The 20,211-nt window shown below is 39.9% G+C and overlaps 1 protein-coding gene across 2 annotated transcripts in view; it reads left to right on the top strand.

Moving 5' to 3' along the window:
* Window positions 1–20,211, top strand: part of phactr1 (phosphatase and actin regulator 1) — a 42,596-nt gene that overhangs the window by 7,274 nt on the left and 15,111 nt on the right. Inside the window, exons 1-2 of one of the 2 annotated variants that reach the window (XM_047588112.1) lie at window positions 10,185–10,689; window positions 15,625–15,789. In XM_047588112.1, the coding sequence (XP_047444068.1) occupies window positions 10,344–10,689; window positions 15,625–15,789 (511 nt within the window). In that variant the 5' untranslated portion in view covers window positions 10,185–10,343. Of the gene's footprint in view, window positions 1–10,184; window positions 10,690–15,624; window positions 15,790–20,211 lie in introns of those variants that run through there. The other variant, XM_047588113.1, reaches the window with a different exon arrangement.

Raw genomic sequence — 20,211 nt, 5'->3', positions numbered from 1 at the left:
TCTTTTATTCAACAGTCACTGACAAGATACTAAACTAATCCTAAAGACAAAGCCATTAAAAACCTAAAATTCATTGGTTCCATAAAAAATACCTAAGAAAGTATTGGGGCATTTTGTTTCCATTCAATAATATAGATCTAGATATAGATAATATAGATATATATAAAGACCGTGCTTTTTATTAAAAGACACAATTTCTGTTGCTTCGTGTCTATATTAATATTTTATATTATTATACAAATAACCAGGAACCTAATGCAGGATGTGATGTTTCATTTATTTTTTGTTCAGTTTTGAACACAATCTCTGTTGACTTTGATTCTCTCAATATTGAGAACTGACATATTGAAACTGAATTTAGTTCAATATTTTTCTTTTTTTCTTCAATTTTTGTTTGTTTTTCATGGGTGGCCCTTTTACTGTTCCATAGTTTCTGAACTTGAAGGTCTAAATTTCAAGAAAAAAGTCAAAATATCAAGAAAAAATTAGAAATTTTGAGAAATAAGGTGAAATTTTGAGAAGAAAAAAGCCAAAGAGTCAAGAAAAAAGTCTAAATTTCAAGAAAAAAGTCAAAATATCAAGAAAAAAAATGAAATTTTGAGAAATAAGGTGAAATTTTGAGAAGAAAAAAGCCAAAGAGTCGAGAAAAAAGTCAAAATTTCAAGAAAAAGGTAAAAATTTCAAAGAAAAAGGTTGAAATTTTGAGAAGAAAGTCGAAATTTTGCGAAAAAGACGTAATTTTGCGAAAAAGTCGAAATTTTAAGGAAAAGATCAAAATTCCTTATGGTACCGCTGATTTGAAGATCACCTTTATTCTGGACAATGTATTTAGACTCTTCACTCGAAATTCAGACTTTTTTTTATCGAACTAACTTAACTTTTTGTTTTCATGTGCGGCCCTAATACTCTTCTGTAGTTTCTGAACTCCAGAGGTTAAAAATGCTAAAAATGTGAATGTGGGGAATAAGGAAAGATAAACTTGAGAAGAGTTGTGCAGCGTAATTTTGACAGAACTCTTTGTGCTCTTCACCTTATTGTGCATTTGCAATTAAACTTAAATTAAGGTTTTTAGCCTCCTACAACTATTGTCATTATAAAAATGCATGAGGAAAGACTCTATGAGGCTCATTTTACCAGATGTTTCTTCATGTTTGATGGGATTATAAATGTAGTGGGAGATGATGGTGCCTGTCACAGGACGCGTGGCCTGTTAATTCTGTTAATTCTCTTAATTCTGTGGAAACATCCTCAAGGCCACGCTGTGTGCAGTCTGCTGCATTTTACAGGGTTTTTTTCTAACTGATTAAATAACCAAAGTCAGTTTCTGTTTTATTTTAACCAGAACACAAAGCAAGTTTATTCCTGCTGTAAAGTTGGACGTTTTATGTGACTATTGACTTGTTAAATCTGGAAGAATCAAGGACGCATAAAAACTAAGCATCATCTTTCAACAGGAAGTAGCAGTTTTTGAAAAACAAAACAAAAAAACAATGTCCTCATATGTGGACACTGGGATTATTTCATTATTTATATTATAATAAAGTCACCAATGTGTGACAAAATATAAAACTGTTTATTTTAACTCCTGAACATTGGCTGAGCAAAACTAAAATTGCGAACAATGAAGTCCCAACGTCCTCAAACAAGTACTTGCTAATTAGTGACGTTGTAGCTCGTTGCTATTGATAAAATTTGTTAAATTTATGGGTCATATCAAACTAGAAGCATTAATAAGCATAAAGAAATAATTTTAACTGTAGAATTTGATGGGGTTTTGTTCCTCGTCCACTTTTGTCCTGTGATCCTCTGTAGGATGAATCCACTATCATGTTTTTAACCAACTAATGTGTTGACCCCTTTGCTTTAAAGTGTTTAAATGAAGCAGAATAAGCTGCAGTAAACCCTTAAAATGAATGTCCCCATATGAGGACGCAGGGTCTCAGGAGGTTAAATATTTTAGTCAGATTTGCCTTCATCATTTATTTAGACATCAGAAACTTTGAACTACAACATCTAAATTATAAAGATGTAGAATTAACTTAAAAGTGACTTAAAAACACAAAATTAAGTTTTCAGAAGATATTAAAAGGTCGTGCAGTTCATTTAGAAAGATTTTGAAGTGACACCAGTGGGTTTTTTTTTCTACATCTGTATAATTTAGATGTTGTAGTTCACAGTTTCTGATGTCTAAATAAATGATGAAGGCAAATCTGACTAAAATATTTAACCCCCTGAGACCCTGCGTCCTCATATGGGGACATTCATTTTTAGGCTTTACTGCAGCTTATTCTGCTTCATTTAAACACTTTAAAGCAAAGGGGTCAACACATTAGTTGGTTAAAAACATGATAGTGGATTCATCCTACAGAGAATCACAGGACAAAAGTGGACAAGGAACAAAATCCCATCAAATTCTACGGTTAAAATGATTTCTTTATGCTTATTAATGCTTCTAGTTTGATATGACCCATAAATTTAACAAATTTTATCAATAGCTTGTGGTGTTTCTTTCGTGGAGCATTATACGTGCAGTGTTGACACTCCTGGTTTTCTGTAATATTTTGAGTCTGTGTTGTAAAAACCTTGACAAACCCATCCACATATATTCCCCCGGCATTATCCTGCTGGTAATTTTGTGTGCTCGCCGTAGTTTATCCTCCTAAGCTCGGTGCCTTGCTTGAAGAGCAGCGCTGTGAAGTTGAAGATGGCTGCGAACCGGGCAGCTCTCCTGCTGTGCCGCTAATTATCCACCAAACACTTCCATCCACTCTGCTCGGGAAGCTTCCGAATTACGCACCCCAGAGCTTTGAGATTTGACAAACGCTCGCAGATATCTCAATCAGAGATGGACAGAAGAAGAGGTGGAAGAGCGATGGAGATGAAACGGCAGCGAAAAAGCCTGTTTTAGACTCCAGAAGAGCAGATCTCCACCTCTCGGCCTCGGCGGCGCATTAATTTTGCAAACTGAATCTCTGTCAGGATCACAGTCCCGCTCGGTTTGGAGCCCAAATTAGCAGCAGCACCATCAAAGGGCCGGAGGATGATTAAGACTTTTCTCTCTGACGGAGACAGAAGCCCAGATGGGATGTGTGTCTGTAATAGAGCAGGATATTTATTTAGTCGTCCAGCGCGACATAAAGCAGAGAATAGCTCAATTAAAGGGTCGGCTCACCTGACGAGTGAAGCTTTGTAAAATTTTAGGCACAAATTCACAGCGCATCATGGCAGCAGGACCAAATATAGGAGTTGTGAAGAGTCGTTAAGAAATAGGATGGATGAGCTGTGTCGAGTTCTCCCAGAAGAGTCTGAGATTTACCTTTAGAGCCTTAGACTTTACGCGGTTTATTGTAAAAATAGACACGTTAGCATGTATCCCAGTGCGTTTGTGGCTGTGCTAATGTTGAAGATGTGCTTTTAGGCTGTGATAAGCTTACGTTTGGTTCTAAATAAAAGACTAAATAGATGTGGAAATATAATTAGATATAAATAAAACAGTAAATACATTTGGAAATGTGCAAGGATATTTAAAAATAGTGGAAATTAACAAAGGAATAAATATTTTATTTCGCATTTTCGTTTTCATATTGTATTTTGTTTGCATTATCTGTTTCTCTCTGAACTGGTCCTGGTTGGAGCTCTGTCTGGAGGCAAAATGAGAGAATAAGAAGCAGCATGAAGATCTAGAACTAATAAACTTTAGACCAAGAGATCAACATGACTCAGGAGAAGCTGTGATCTCTTCTGTTTCTCCTTTTGTGTGACAAATGTAGACTACTGCCACCTGCTGGTGTGAGAAGTTGTCATAATGTGATGTTACGCCTGGTCGGTGTGATGCACCAGCTACCTGGTAGTTTCTGTGGTGAGTTCAAGTGCAAGTTTGATAGTTAGTTTTATCAGGTTGGTTTGGTTTGTCTGCGAGAACAGAACTCATGTGGAGACAACGTCCTGCCGTCTCTAGCTAGATCTTGCTGTAGACGGTTTTCATGTCCAAAAGTGTGAAGGAAGATCTGCTGAAGTCCAAATGAAAACTGCCCTTGTTACCCGACTTCTTCTAAAATCCTTCTATCGGGGAGACAAAAACAGTTTATTCTGCATCTACACTGAAGGCTGCTCCCACAAAATGTGCTTGTTCCAGCTTCTCAGATGTGTTTATTTAGACTTTCAGCAAAAAAAAACGTTGACTCAAGACAAACTTCTAGAATTACTTTACAAGAAACAATAATGTTGTGGAAATACAAATTTTCACCTTCAATGCCCTCGAGTCTCATTCAAAACTCCAGAAAATCCTGTGGATGTGCAATAAAAACGAACTTTGCATCATAGACGAAGTTTCTCACATAGCGAGATGAACGACATTACAGTTCAACAAGTCTCCTCTTTCTCACATACGTCAAATCCAGAAGAAGCATCGATGTCGACCCCAAGAAAATGTTAAAAAAATAAACATAAAAGATGTAAATCTGCAACCAAATCAGTAGCCTCTCCCCCTTTGATATTATGGGTATAAATATGGGGATGATTTGCTTGTGCAGGAACCACTAGCTTGGCTTAAACACAGACGGCCTGAGAATACCAACTAGAAATGTGACTTTTTGAAGGAGCAGCGTCATTACGATGTTCTTTAAGATGCAGATCTGATCAGATGACGTCACGTAGCCGTTAGAGACGCTGGTGTCGCGGTTTATAATTAGTTGGACAACAGGAAGAAGAAGAGAAAGAGAGGTTAGCAGCTTTAGCGGTTAGCGGTTTTAGCTGTTAGCGGTTGTTATCGGAGCAGAGCAACTTAGCGGTTTAGTTTTGTCCTTTTATTCTTTGGATAAATTGATAAAAGTCGTGTTATTATTGAATCTTCTTTGTGCGTCTACTATACAAATGAATGGACTGAATTTGAATTATTTTGTCATTTTATTACTTTATTTTTTTATGAATAATGTGCTGTCATCGTATTTTTTGTTGATGCTCCCTGAGGAGATCTGGTAGCTGCACCTCCTGCAGTTTTAATTGTGAAGGTTTCTTTGAAATATGATAAAAGCTCTAATGCAGAGTTACACTGGCATAAGCACCACACAGCTGAGAGACAGACAATCCATAAAATTAAAAGCTACTGGGAATAATTTAATACGATTAATAGGAAAATGCTAAAATGTAAGTTTGGCCCTGATGGCCCTGATGGCTTCACCACCATTACGTGTTGGTTAAAGTTGGCAGCGTTTAGCCTGAGGCCGTAACTTAAAAGCAGGTTTAACCCCGTGAACCAGGTCAGTCGGGTCATCGGCGTCAGAGCTGCTGCTGCTGTCGCTATCGATCGCGGCGTTTTCATCCAACAGTTAGTGCAGAGCTGCAGAGATCCAGACAGGACCTCTGGACCCCCGATCAATAACCGGGGTGAATCGTTCTGTTCCTTTACTTTGTTTCCCATTGAATCAAATTCAGACGTAAGAATTAAGCAAAACAAATCGATGGGAAACACGACTGTTTTGAAAGATTCGGCTTCTTTTGGTTTTCGGAGAGTTCAAAAAGCTCGATGGAAGTTCAGCCCAAACAAAAAGAACGGTGCCGAGGAGACACAAAGGCACAAAGGCGGAGGCTTTAAACGCACAAATCTGAAAGCACAGCAACGCCAACTTCATGACAGTGAAGCTGAAGAGGACTTTGATTTATTTTTTAAAGCCCTCTAATGCTCGAGGAGTCGGGTGACAAGCTCCAGGGTCCGTGTGCTGGAATCTCGTTAGAAACTCGGCTCCGTGGAGACGAGAGTCTGAGCCGAGGCAGGTGAGACGGGGTTTGTTGTATCTGCTGACGCTGTCACCACTGATGGCTGAATAATGAGCTGACGAAGAGGAGGAGGAGGAGGAGGAGGAGGAGGAGGAGGAGGAGAAGGGTCCTATTCTGGGCAGTTCAGGAGAAACACATGCTTTTAATCTGAAACCGATTCAAGTGGACGAGATGTTTTTAGGTGAGAGTGAATAATCTGACTCTGAACATCTGGGTGCAGTGTGTTTCTGACACTCTGAGGCATAAAGTCCATCAGAGTCTGCAGATTATTGCTCAGCCTGAAAATGACTTGTTCGTAGCTGGTTATTGGTTATTTTATTAATTTCTCCCGACCGTTCTATGAATTGTCTGTTTGTATGTTTTTGTTTTCCGATAGTAAGAACCAACCTGCACCACAGAGTTTGCTGAAGTGACAGTTCTGCTCACAGTATTATGCCCAAAACACAGAGGGCGGAGCTCCGAGATAAATCTGAGTACAGTGTTGATGAATAATATCACATTTTCCCATAGGTTCTGTATCTTACTCCTGTCACGCCTCCAGCACAGCTCGCATTCACAAAGCTTTACTCTCGTAAGCTTTACTCCCATTTTACAAGGAGCTGGAATATCATTAAAATCACGTGCAGTTGGTTCATTTATTTTATTTTTCTGGTTTCCGCTAAATAAACGCCGTGTTTTAAACTGCACCTCCACCAGCCATTAATTACTTTAATAGCCATTTATAGCAGGCGACGTCGTGAGAAATGCATCGTGGGCCGTTATTTCTAACGTTAAACACTAGTTGTTATGAAGAAACAGTTTTGTGCACTGGAAATTCTATATGTATATAATTTATCTTTCACATATTTTCACTCTGCTGAATATCTGTAATTTATAATGCACAGCTTAGTCGTGTACTGTAAATGTGCACCGATCAGCCAGAACATTATGACCTCCTGGCTGATCCTGTGTGGATTTTTCTCTTTTGTTTTAGCGCAGTGTGAAAATGTGAATGTAAATTTGCCTGTTTGCTAATTCATCCAGGTCAGATTAGACCACAGACCGAGTATTATCATTATCATTGTTATGTTTGACACCTTTACATTCACAGACTGTCTTCGTAAGCATAGATACATTTTGATTTTGTGTAAAATCAGCATTAAAAACAATCTCACAATCTCACAACGCCACCCAAATCTATTTGAACCTCAGAATCAGAACATTTTATCCTTAATCCTTGTAATATATAAAACAATTAATATAAAAAATATATAAAAGTAAAATAAAGATGAGATGTAAGGTGCATAAAACCACGTATTACGCAATTATTCACAATTTGACAGAGGTAAAATGTGTAAACATACGTAATAAAAAGACTGATTCAGCGTTAAGAGTGATCACAACACAATCATTTGTTCACAACATTTCCTACTGTTTGAGAGACGAATTAATGCAGTAGATTGACTAAGGATGAACTATTTTACTGTGATGATGAGTAAATATTGTAGAATAATCCCACACTAGTAGTAAAACAGGTTAACATGGTCCCGTGTTAAATTCTGCTACATTTACAGCTCATTAAAAAGATAAATCCCTTTATCAAAATGAAATGAGGAAACAATTAAGGTTTCATTTGTTTTTTTACATATTTATTCATATTCAAACTGCTTTATGTTGTAATGTTAATAGCAGCGCAGCTACCGTAATAACTGTAGTCTGTGTGCAACATTTTTTTTTCTCATTCATAAAAAGCTAAAGTTTGGGGCCCTAAACCACAGGCTCGTAGATCGTCCTCAGCATCGTCTCCACAGAAAGTGGAGTTCATGTCCACATAGAACCCAGATCTCAGTCCAGTTAAGCATCTGTTGGACAAACACTGGACAAACAGTCCATGGTGGTTCCCACATGGCAGCGACCTGTAGGACGTCTTGTTGCCAGGATACCACAGCATCCCTTCAGAGGTGGAGTGGACCTGTTCTGGCAGGTGGTCATAATGTTTCGCTCTCTACCTGTTTATGCTAGAAGCCATGAAGCTTCGCCTTCATTAGACATACTGTATATATAGAGTAAGACTATAGATTTATTGAGCTGACGTCGTTCTGAAGCAGCCGTCACAACCAGACTCCTGTGAGACTCTTCAGGCCGAGAGAGACACGCATTTAGAGCTCGTTCCCTTCACTCAGGCAGCGCTGAAGTCGTCCTGCAGAGAATCGGGGGGAGAAAAGCTCATTCACGCCTTTTCATCTCACAGCCGAGTGTTTTAAATGTGAAAAGCCTCCATGAGTCATCGTTGGCAGCCTCTGATCTCAGCGTTGGGTGGAATACATGAGGCTCACACTGCACAGGAACAATAGCCTGGAAGGACTGAAAGCGGATAAAGATGCATCCCCGGCGTGTTATCGTTTCCTCTGAACCTCGTGTTGTTACATGAAGGAGACGATCAGACACCGACTCCTCCTCATCAGTCTGCACCCCGCAGCTCAGTCCGTCACTGCTGACAGACACATTCATTGTAGTTTAATGTGCTGTGAGTGGGCTCCACCTGCTGGCGTGGACGTGTAACTGCGGGCTGTGACCGATACTTGGCCTCTTGTTATGCAAACCTCCGTCTCAGGCACCGTTGACTCAGTTCTTCTGGCCTGTTGTTGTTTTAAAACGTTTCAGAATCTACTTTCTTTTATATTTTTTAAATCTTGAAGCTGTTATCTGCGTCGTTTTAGTCAAATTCAAAACTCTGCTGTCAGATTGCTGCAACCTGGACATTGGGAAATAGCACCTTCTGTTTTGGCTCCTCTCCACTGACTTCCAGGAAACTATTTTAAGATCCTATTGATTACTTTGAAGGCTCAGGGAGAGCTTACACCTGGTTACATCACTGAGCTTTTAACTCCGCATGAGCCTGAGCACATTTAAAGTCACATCCACAAATTCATATGTTGTATTCTTTTTAATTCTATATATCTTTGCATATATATATAATTAACATATTAATTAATGTATCTGTATATAAATAATTCATAAATAACATTTATGTCTGTCTATCTTTATTCATATGTAAGAAATAAGAAAAACAAATAAATACAAATAATCAAAACGTCAGTGTATAACTTACTAGGTCATAAAATTACAAATGTAAATCATATAATATAGATGTAAAGATATTTAAAATAAAAAAAGGATATATATATACACAAAGGCGTCGAGTCTAAGCTGTAAATAAAATAAATGTTTTTTGTTATGTTTTAATAAGGAATTAAGGAAATATGCTTCACAATAAAATAAAACGGAATCTTAAAAAAACAAAAAAAAACACAGAAATAATAAATACATAACAAACGCACAGAAAACACAGTTGATGAGTGTTAAATTTGGACAGATTGTCTCTAAATGTATTTATATTTATTTATTTATCTTTTAAATCTACTGCTTTCCAAATCTCGCGGTGCTTCGACCTCATTGGCTAAATCGGCGCATCGTGGTCAGTGATTGGCTGAACGTGTGACGTGTCAGAGCTGCGTAAAGCTGCTGCAGGAAATAGAGACCGAAGCAGGAAGTGAACTGGACCTTCAGCGTAAAGTTCAGTGAAACGATGACTTATTTATATAAACCGATGAGCCACAGTCAGAGCAGTGCGCTGAATGTGTGTTTTCTAGCAAATAAAGTGAATAAAATGAAGAATATATTTAGAGTAACATGCAACTTAACACCTGAATCTGTCATTTATTTGGATGTGTAAGAAGGTGTTTCATCTGATGTTTCATTAAGAAAGTTCCCTATTCCATTCCAAAGTGCATTTAAATTTCTAAGTATTAAGAAAAAGACAGAAACACAGTCCTCAGTGCACATCTCTGTGTTTAATCTCATCTATAGTGCCTGTTTAGTCAACTCTTTTTACTATTTGTCATCATAGTTAACCCGTGTTTCCTCCTTAAAAGCACTAACACATTATTTTCAAAAAGACTGATGCATGTTGTAACCTCTTGTACAAAAAAAACAACATTTTTGTCATTAATTTAGTTCAGTAATCCAAGTATGAAAGTAGCAGACTGGATAATGTGATTTATTGGCATTTTTTCCTTATTTTTGGCACAAGTAAAAGCTCGTTTTTATCTAGAATGTATTTGCAAACCAACATTTCTCTTGTTTCTAATTAGAGAACATTTTATTAACTTTTATTAACACTATAGCTGCAGTAAATTTGTGCAGTTATATAAGAAGACAATGAATGGGATTGTAATTTACAACATAGACTATGTATTTTTTCAAACCTTTTATTTACACATGTTTTTGTAAAGAATGTATTTGAAACAAATGTTTCACTCATTTCTAAATTTAATTTAATAAAAAAGTAAATTCTTGCAGCAGCTCTAGTGCGCTCAGATTTAATCCGTTCAAGCGCTTTTATTTTTTGAAGAGTGGCCGGATGTGTGTTTGCATTATGTCGGGCTTGTCTGTGGTGGACAGAGCTGCAGACCTTTTGAAAAATCCTCTCCCGGAGCAAAAGGGCGAGAGGGTCCAGCCCCAGCCCCAGGTCCAGGTCCAGGTCCAACACTAACACTAGCCCTGCAGCCCTGCAGCCGAGCGTAAACATGGCGGTCCGTGGAGGCGACGTGATGCGTTCATGGTCCGGATCCAAGACAGAGAGTCCGTCTTCTTCGGTGACCGCCGCCTGCGAGGAGGAGAAGCCGAGGAAGAGGAGGAGAGGCTTCTGCCTGGTCAGGATGAAGTCCCGCAGCGGCTCCGGCAAGCAGCCCCAGGTCCAGGTCCAGGCCCAAGTCCAGCCCCAGGTCCAGGTCCAGCTCCAGCTCCAGCTCCATCCTCTGGGAACCTTCCCCGTCGCGGACAACAACAACTCGCCGTTCATGATCCACTGCCAGATCGGGAAGGAGATCAAGCACATCTGCAGCAACTGCCGGGGAGCGGAGCAGCTGGACGGTGAGAGGAGTTTCAGGTGGAGACGGATCCGCTCCCTGCGTGAGGGGAAAAGCTTTAATCAGCTCAGTTTGAACAGGGACCTTTAATGCGCCTTTTAAAGCATCATTTTTAAGTAGCTTTTTCTGCAGATTCCGATTTACTGTAGCACAAGATTCTCTTTGCAGGAGATCATTCAAACTGTGCTTCTTATACTACAAGACATTAGGTTCACTAGTTTAAAAAAAAAAAAAAGAAAACAAACAGCATTTTATTTAATTATAATCATCTAATCATGATCGATGGGGCTGTTTCTGTTATTTAACCGACTGTAAATGGGTTGACAAAATAACAGGAGCATGCATCAGTTCAGTACTAGAAACCACAGCAGCCAAATCTCAGCCAGAGTAAGATTCAGATCAGGTCTGTTTTATTAGAGCGCATCTACTTTCTGTACCTAATAAACTGGCGAGTGATTTTATTTCTGAGCTGCAGATTCTGCTCCAGAAAACAACTTTTAAGCGTCAGTGTTTGCATTGTTGTGTGGCGTAAATTAGTGTGACTGTCACTATATTAACTAATTTAACTAAATTAAATTTAATATTAAGAAGGTTTGCAATTAGTGATTATAAATCCTTCTATTTTTTCTAATGAATCCAGTACTTTTCAAAGCCTGTGAAATCTGCAACGTCTTTAAATATCTCGCTTTGATTCATTAAGATACAGAAGAGCAATAATGGCTTAAACTGAGCCAGCGAATCAATTTATAGACCCGTTTTTTAAGCGCTTAAATAATACAGATCAATAGCTCGTTATAGAATTTGTTTAGTTAATCATCTTGTGGTTTTTGTGTCTCCAGTCTGTCAGGTGTTAGTTTTCTCCAAAAGATTTAAAACCAGCTGCTTTGAAACATGTTAATCAGCTTCATTTAAGGGTTAATTTATCCTCAGATTAATTATTTTAACACAATTCTTACATTATACAGCTTAAACTCCTCAATTATCAATACTGTAGTTGTTCATTTTTAGTCTTGACTCATAGTTTTATCACTAAAATCACTTGAATTTATTTGATAAACTGAAACAATTTGTCTCCAAAGACGAACACACTCATGACCGTAAAAATCCACGACCAGGTCAACGTGGAGCATATTGTCGCGGTGCAGACGGATCAGAACACACTTTAAAAACGTGCGGCGCCCTCCGTCGTCGTCTCTCTGGTTCTGCTGAGCTTTTTTTTCCCCAGCTTGTTGTGGAGTGAGTCAGTGTTTGGAGATAACAGAGCCGGGGTCAGTCTGGAAGAATGTCGCCCTGCAGTGCGAGTCTGAGCCTCTGACTCACTTAAACGTGTTTTCACTCGAGACAAAAGAGGAGCAGAGGCGGCAGCTCGACAGGATCTGTGAGACTTTCAAATGAGGAGATCTCAGAAAAAAGGAAAAACGTCTCGCCGGGTCGGATCTGATCTGATCTGATCTTAGGCGGCGGAGGAATCGTTGGAGCTGGAGGAGCTCCTCGTTTATTTTGCTTCTGTGTGAGATCTCTGACGTTCACACCAGGGTGGGGAAGGGGAGGGGAGGGCTGGATGCTGCTGCTGCTGTTGTGTTGTTGTTGTTGTTGAAGAGCTGAGCTGGTGCAGATTTGAACTGACATCTCTCTTGTAGCGAGGCCACCTCAAGGCTGACATCTCCTCCTTTTCTGCAGCCGCTTGCTGGTGCCCAGTCAGTTTGTTTTTAAATCTTCCAGGGCTTTATTTTTGGCCGTGCTCTCGGTAGAAGCTGCTGCTTCTGTGCGGTGTCAGATCAGAAGTAATGTTTGGTCAGAACCGTCCCGATCAGACGTGCAGACACCGAGGCTGAATCCTCGACTGAAAGTTGAAGCATCAGTCGAGGAGTGAGTCATTTGTTTTTTTTGTTTTTTTTGTTTTTTTTTCGGTGCAGGTCTGGAGCCAGTAATGCTGCCATGCTGCTTCTAATAAAGCACTTTTTGCCTCCGAATCGTGGAAGTCAGTCTTGTTTTTATGGCTTTCAAAAATTGATTTTCTATGCCTAAAGAGAATCTAATTTGATTGGATGTCCTGCAGAACCACGAGCCGTAACATCCTGACCAATGCTAATAATCTATGTATGTTTACACACACACATCTGCAGCTGTGGTCTGGTAGGTAGAGCGTGTTCTCCATGAACTGTCGGGTAAGTGGCTCAATCTCCACAACGTGTCCTTGAGTGAGAAACCGAACCCTCATTTGCTCGGCTCTGGTATAAGTGCACATACGTACATGTGTCTTTGTGACTCTAAAGCGCTTTGAGTACCATCAGGAAGAAAAGCACAATGCAAATACAAGACCATTCACCATATTTGTAAATAATTATTTTCATATATTATTTTTTTGTGTTTCTTTTGAATCTGTCTGTAGTTGCTGTTGTGAGTCAGTTTGGCACATTTGCATTTATTCTGGTGTGTAGCTTGAAGTGAATCACTTGATATCTGGTTATCATGTCAGTATGCGAGTTATATTAGGCAGCATGTAGATGTTTTACCCTCAGAGGTTATGGAAGTAGCATGAGTAGAAAAAGATTTGAGCATCTTTGACATGGCTGCACTACTATATCAGAGCATCTCCAAGTAGAGCTCCCCCTGGTGTCTGGCGCCAGTATAGGACTTGGACCAAACTAAAACACTAAAATACATGTCAGATAAATCTTTCTGTCATTTTAGGTAGTCAATACAGCGCTGGTGCATGTAGAAGTGTAATTTATTATTTGGTTTCGTGTAATTTAAGTTTTGCAGTTGCCATGCCAACCGCCCGTACACCTTCCCGCGGGAGTTGTTAAAAAATCCTAATGATGCTTATTATTATGTTTATTATTGGTAGTATTAGTATTATTATTAAGTACAGTATATAAAATCCAATATTTATTTATAACTGGTGGAGTTTGCTCAGATCGGAGTATTGATTAAACGTGTGGGCGGGGCATCGTCACCTCTTGGACCGTACTGCGCAGACTCTAAAATCGCAAGATGGCGCAGCCCGCACACCCGGGGGAGTAACGTGTTTGGCCAACGCAAGAAATTGGCGGCGCGTTGTTATTTAAACACAATATATGGTCCGAACCTATTAAAAGTGGTTCAAGGAAGGAAAAGAAATGGAGACAGGGCCATGGATGATCAAGGATCTCAGGCTGTCCCATATAATGTCAACACAACGGCGGCCCGCCAGGGTCTAATTTACTAAATCTCATAACGAATCAAAAATATTTTTACACGTTTTAAACAATGTTGTGCTTGCGTTGTTTTCCCTATTGCCCATATTTTAAAACTCAATGTTTATGATTTTACAGTTATTTTAATTAAGAAAATTGGTGAAAGCCTGAAGTAAACTCCATAACGTTACCTAACGTGAGCTAGCTTAACTTCAGTAGCGCTAGCTAGCGAAACTAGATTGAAATTCAACCGTTTACGATAAGTTTGATTTATTTGCTGACACTATTTAATTTTACATACATTTGTACTTTGAGCACCGCGTCTCAACAGCATTTTGTTTCTTATTCATGCATATGAACTGATGAACTGCACAAGGCTGTTGGTCGCTAAGTTTGTTAACTAATTAAAGCGCATGCGCTTATTTTATGTGCAGACATTTAACATACTGTGTAAAATGTTTTTAATAGCTAGATAGCATCGTGATTTGGGGTGGTTCTGATAGAAAGGTGTGCAGTGGATCACGGTTTGTTTTGTTTGATGATGATGGGGACACATCAGAACTGGACCATGGAGCAAATGTGTTTTTGTTTAGCTGGATGCAAGAATGCAAGAAAACACAGATTTACCAAAGAAACACTTCAGGGGTCGTTTATTTTTAATGTTTTATAATGTTTCACAAATTCTCTGTCTTGTTGCACACTAGTCATTCAGGATTTGCCCTAACAGCAAATTAAAGGTGACTATCTACTATATTTCCAGACAGCATTGAGAAAACAGACCCACATTTGAAGCAATAACCGCTGAGATGTGTTTTTATTTTTTTATTTTTTTATTCTCCCTGCTGGTGTTTCTGCGTGTGTTTCCTGTTGGTTTTCTTCCTCCTCTTTTGGCCCCGGCATCGCGCCCTCGATGTTGCAGTTGTGTTGCGTGTAATGGGAAAGCTCCAAATGGAAAAAAAACAGAGCATGCCTCTGGTGTGATTACTTTCAGACAAGTCCCGGTGGTGGTAGTGTGGAGGGAATTACATCTAAGGAGCAGACAAGGAATGGGAAACAAGGAGGAGGGATATTTACTTCCTGTTTACAGGCTGTTTATGCTGTACTTTTACACTCGCAGTTAATCTTTCTGTCAGAGTCATCGTTAGATCTTTCTTCCATGCTGCTTCCCCAGCAGTTTTTTTATTATTATTATTATTATTCCTTATGTCCTTAAATGTTTGAAGCAGAGGCGAGTGGTTTCTTGTTTGTGGATTAAAGAATGTGCACTAAAATAACTAGAAATTACAGTTTTTCAGAGTTTAAAAATATAAAACTGCAACAAAAAAACAGATTCAGTTTAAGTCAAAATTGATTTTCTTTTTACGAGTGTCTGTCGTTTCGAGTGGGACTGGTGATATTTATGAGCGCCGGAGATTGATTTCATCTGGAAATTGAGCACTCGTAGAGGGGGGTGGGATGTCTTACAGCGTGGGGTCTTAGTCACTACTGATTATTAACATTATTGGTTTTCCAAGATGTCCTTAACGCTGTCTGCAAATGTCTTGTTCTGTCCTTAACCAAAATTATTCGGGATAATAGAAAAAGATATAAAAGTGGAAACGCTGACCTGTGAGAACATTTATCTTTTAACCAGCTAACTTTCTCTCACACAATCAGTTCATTCATTCATTCATTCATTTATATGAAGAAGATTCAGAAGAGCTAGATTTTTATTTATTTTTTTATCAGTGTGTTTATTTGTCCCCTGTCTTGTTCCCCAGCCGAGGAAGTGGAGCGGTTGGCGGCGATGCGCTCCGACTCGCTGGTACCGGGCACGCACACGCCGCCCATCCGACGGCGGAGCAAGTTCGCCACCCTAGGGCGCCTCTTCAAACCGTGGAAGTGGAGGAAGAAGAAGAGCGAGAAGTTCAAGCAGACGTCGGCAGGTGAGAAGAAAAACACCAGAACACCCTTCATTCTCTCCCAGTAATGATCCGCTTCACTCAGCGTCTCTGGCAGCGGCAGATAAATGTCTCCCCGTGGCACCTAGCAACAGTAGCGCTGATGGATGGGAGCGGAGAGGGGGCTGCAGAGCAGGGGGTGATGGAGGGGCCGCGGCAGACATGTGCTTGTGTGTGATTATGGTTGTAGGAGGCTGGTAAAGCTCAGCTGCTTCATCAGGCAGAATATGAGGTCAGACGAAACTGTTTCATTCCGGTGTTTTTAGCGTGAGAGCGAACCACACACACGTTGGGAAAAACCACACAGGAGAACACAAAGTAAAAAGCTTGATTTATGCTCCTTCAAAAGAGCTCGTCAGCTGTGTTCAATTTACTGAAAGCGCTGCAGAGGAAAAGAGAGGAGACGTCTGAGTAGATGATGGTTGGAAGGTAGAAGAGGTAAGGAAATATACAGATCAGGCATAACATTATGACCACTCTCCTAATAATGTGTAGGTCTCTGTTGTGATGTTGTGAGTCATCAGAGAGTGGACATCGGTCCTGTGGTATCTGTGCGGATGTTGTTAGTGGGGTTCTTTGAGGGAGGGTAATTGATCAGTTTGGGATCTTATGAATTTGGAGGCCAGGTCAACATCCTGTTTTTCTTGTTTCATTAAATGTTATTTACTTCTCCTTTCAGTGGTTTTAAGTGCATGTAAACACGTTGCTGAGACTAAAATTAGAGTTCTTCTTATCCGATTAAGACACCCACATAAGCCCGATTGATTGATCTCTGGCATGTATACACCTTAATCTGACTTTAACTAGACAATGCGCGTGCACATGCTCCACAACTGCTGCAAAAACATCCAGGAAAGCAGGTCACAGAAGAAGAAGAATGTAAAAAGAGCTGGTAGAAGAACCACCTGAGGGATAGCGCCATCTTATTTGAACCAGAAGTAGCGCACACATTACGTAGGAGATTAAAAAAGCTGAACTATTATCCATCTGGTTGTTGTTTAGATCTGACACATGAACGACTCGTCTTTCTTATATGACTTAATAGGTCAAACGGAAACTAACCCACTGAAAAGACACATATCGCCACCTAGTGTGGAGGAGGAGGAGAACGTTTTCCCATCAGTTATTCGTTTTTCTCCATTACATGTAAACTGGTTCAAGGACAACATTGAGAAAGTTGAATTTTGAGTTAGTTTGCATTAACTAGTTGGGTGCTACATATCTGAATAACATCCATACGAATGAATACCAGGTCCAAACGTTTCCCAGCAGGACACTCCCTCGTCACAAGATGGTTTAAGTGTTATTTACTTCTTCTGTCAGCGGTCATAATGTTGTGGCTGATTGGTTGTTTTGTCTGAAAAATAAACACAAAACAATAAACATATACATTCATATATTCACATCTTCCATTAATTTGACTGTGTTCTAACATTATAGCTCGAAGCCGTTAATTACAGCGTAGATTAGAGACACAAACACAACAGCTGTGGAAGAGTCGATAATTAACTGCAGCAACGAATTAGCTTTAAATGGAGACCGTCAGCGCTCTGTTGTCTCTGTAACAGTGAATTAACTCCGTGTGCCACCATCGGAGGTAATGCTGTTTCGCGCGTCTGGCTCAGAGCTACAGTGTTTTTTTCCGTAGCACCGAGATGAGAATCGGAGGAAAACGCTCGACGCGGAGGCTGTTGTTGTCGTCGTCTCTCAGCTGGCTCGCTGGTTTTACATCCTGTTCTCGGTGAGAGACACAAACACAGCGGAGGGGTGAAGAGAGGCTTCCTACAGCCAAGCTGTTCTCCCAGCTGTCACAGCAGCTACTGCTTTCATTATATCCCTCTTTTTTTTTTTTTTTTTTTTTTTACTCCCTACATCTCTGCATCCAAATAGCGCGCGGTGTGCATATATACATTTCACACACGCAGGTAGCGGCATGTTGTGCGCGCCATGTGTTTCTGCTGGAGACGCGCCATCGTTGAATCAAGGTGCATTAAATTATGGAGGGAGAAGTCATGTGTTTTGGGGTTTTTTTAATTGGGGATTACAACAAGAAAACAGGAAAATCATTAGCTCGTAATGTGTTTTCTTTAAATGAACAAATTTTTCTTTTTTAATCGTTTATTTCACGTCTTAATGTTCAGTCATTTGTCTAAATCCAGCTGTAGTAACATCTGGAAATCATAGACATGCTAATTGTTCCACTGAGATCCAAAAAAGTATGTTTTAGAAAGAAAAAATGCTCCATCAGCTGCTTATTATTCCATTTTATCTAATTATTTATCTTTTTTACAGTCCACTCTTCATTCTTGTTATTTTTCTGCACCTTTGCATGTTGTTGCAAACTGCAGTTTCGACCATTGTGGCGCAAATAAAGGTTTTCTAATTCTAATTCTAATTATTGCAACCGACCGTGACGCTGGTGAACAGGTGCTTTTATCAGCTCGTATCCGTGTCACCTGTTTCTCTCTCCGTGAAAACTGTGAGTGCACAGTAACAGCATTGTTCATATTGAATTCATTCACAGCTTCTACACCAGCCGCTGATGTGAGGGGTGGGAACAAATATCGATACTGCAATATATCGCGTTACCTTCCAATATCGATTTTGAATGTCTTAATATCGATTTTAAAAGAAAAAGTCTTGTTTTGGGGCCGATCGTGAACGTGAACAACTTTTTCTGTACAAGGGCAATAAATTGAAAATGGATAATATAGATATTTTCAGACCAAAGACCCCAAAGTGATGGAAAGATTAAGTAGGGACCCCCTATTGGTTTAGTGCTATTTATAAATATAGATTATTATGATCATTTTGCGTTCAATATTAAGCTATCCCTTATCCCTTTACTGAAATATGTTGGATTCAAGTTAGATGTTTTTAAAAATATATATATATACAGTGGGGGAAATAAGTATTTGATCCCCTGCTGAATTTGTAAGTTTGCCCACTTCCATAGAAATGATCAGACTCTGGTTTTTATGGTTGTTTACTGGTTATGGGTATAGACAGAATATCAGTCGAAAATGCATAAAAAACACACAATCTAAAAGTTATAAATTGTTATGTATTTTATTAAGGGAAATAAGTATTTGATCCCCAAGCACAACACAAGTCAGTACTTTGTAGAGAAACCTTTGTTGGCAAGCACAGCGATGAGACGTTTCTTGTAGTTGGTCACCAGGTTTGCACACAGCGCAGGAGGGATTTTGGCCCATTCATCTTTACAGACAGTCTCTAAATCCTTCAAGTTTCTTGGCTGCCTCTTGGAAACTCGGAGCTTCAGCTCCCTCCACAGGTTTTCCATCGGGTTAAGGTCTGGAGACTGACTAGGCCACTCCATGACCTTAATATGCTTCTTCTTGAGCCACTCCTTTGTTGTCCTGGCAGTATGTTTTGGGTCATTGTCATGTTGGAAAACCCACCCACGAGGCATCTTCAGTGTTCTTGCTGAGGAAAGAAGGTTTTTGTCCAAGATGTTACAGTACATGGCTGCATTCATTGGCCCCATAATGCGGTGAAGTTGCCCTGTACCCTTTGCTGAAAAACAGCCCCAAAACATGATGTTTCCACCTCCATGCTTAACCGTGGGTATGGTGTTCTTTGGGTCATACTCACGTTTTTTCATCCTCCAAACACGGCGGGTCGAGTTAATGCCAAATAGCTCAACTTTGGTTTCGTCAGACCACAGCACTTTCTCCCAAGCCTTCTCTGAGTCATTTAGATGTTCACTGGCAAACTTAAGGCGGGCCTGTACATGTGCCTTCTTGAGCAGGGGGACCTTGCGGGCACTGCAAGAGTTCAATCCATAACGGCGCAGTGTGTTGCCAACTGTTTTCTTGGTGACGGAGGTCCGAACTGCTTCCAGATCATTAACAAGCTCCTGCCGTGTTGTTTTAGGCTGCTCCCTCACCTTTCTCATCATCATCCTCACTCCATGAGGCGAGATTTTGCGGGGAGCTCCAGACCGAGGACAGTTGATGGTCCTTTTATGGGTCTTCCACTTGCGAATAATGGCACCAATAGTTGTCACCTTCTCACCAAGCCTTTTGCTGATGGTTTTGTAACCTATACCAGCCTTGTGCAGGTCTACAATCTTGTCCCTGACATCTTTTGACAGCTCTTTGGTCTTGCCCATGGTGCTGTAGAAGTTGGAATGTAAGAAACTGATTCTTAGAGCAGGTGTGCTTTATATACATGACGAGTTAAGATCAGGAGTATTGGTAATTAGTTGACTGAGCATAGCTGTGTGCCACATGCGCACCAGCCAATCTGTAGGAGCCTGAATTCTAAGTGAATTGTTGGGGATCAAATACTTATTTCCCTTAATAAAATACATAACAATTTATAACTTTTAGATTGTGTGTTTTTTATGCATTTTCGACTGATATTCTGTCTATACCCATAACC

Source organism: Mugil cephalus, chromosome 6 (assembly GCF_022458985.1).
Source record: "Mugil cephalus isolate CIBA_MC_2020 chromosome 6, CIBA_Mcephalus_1.1, whole genome shotgun sequence".
NCBI lineage: Eukaryota > Metazoa > Chordata > Actinopteri > Mugiliformes > Mugilidae > Mugil > Mugil cephalus.
This window is presented reverse-complemented; position numbering and strand designations above follow the sequence as displayed.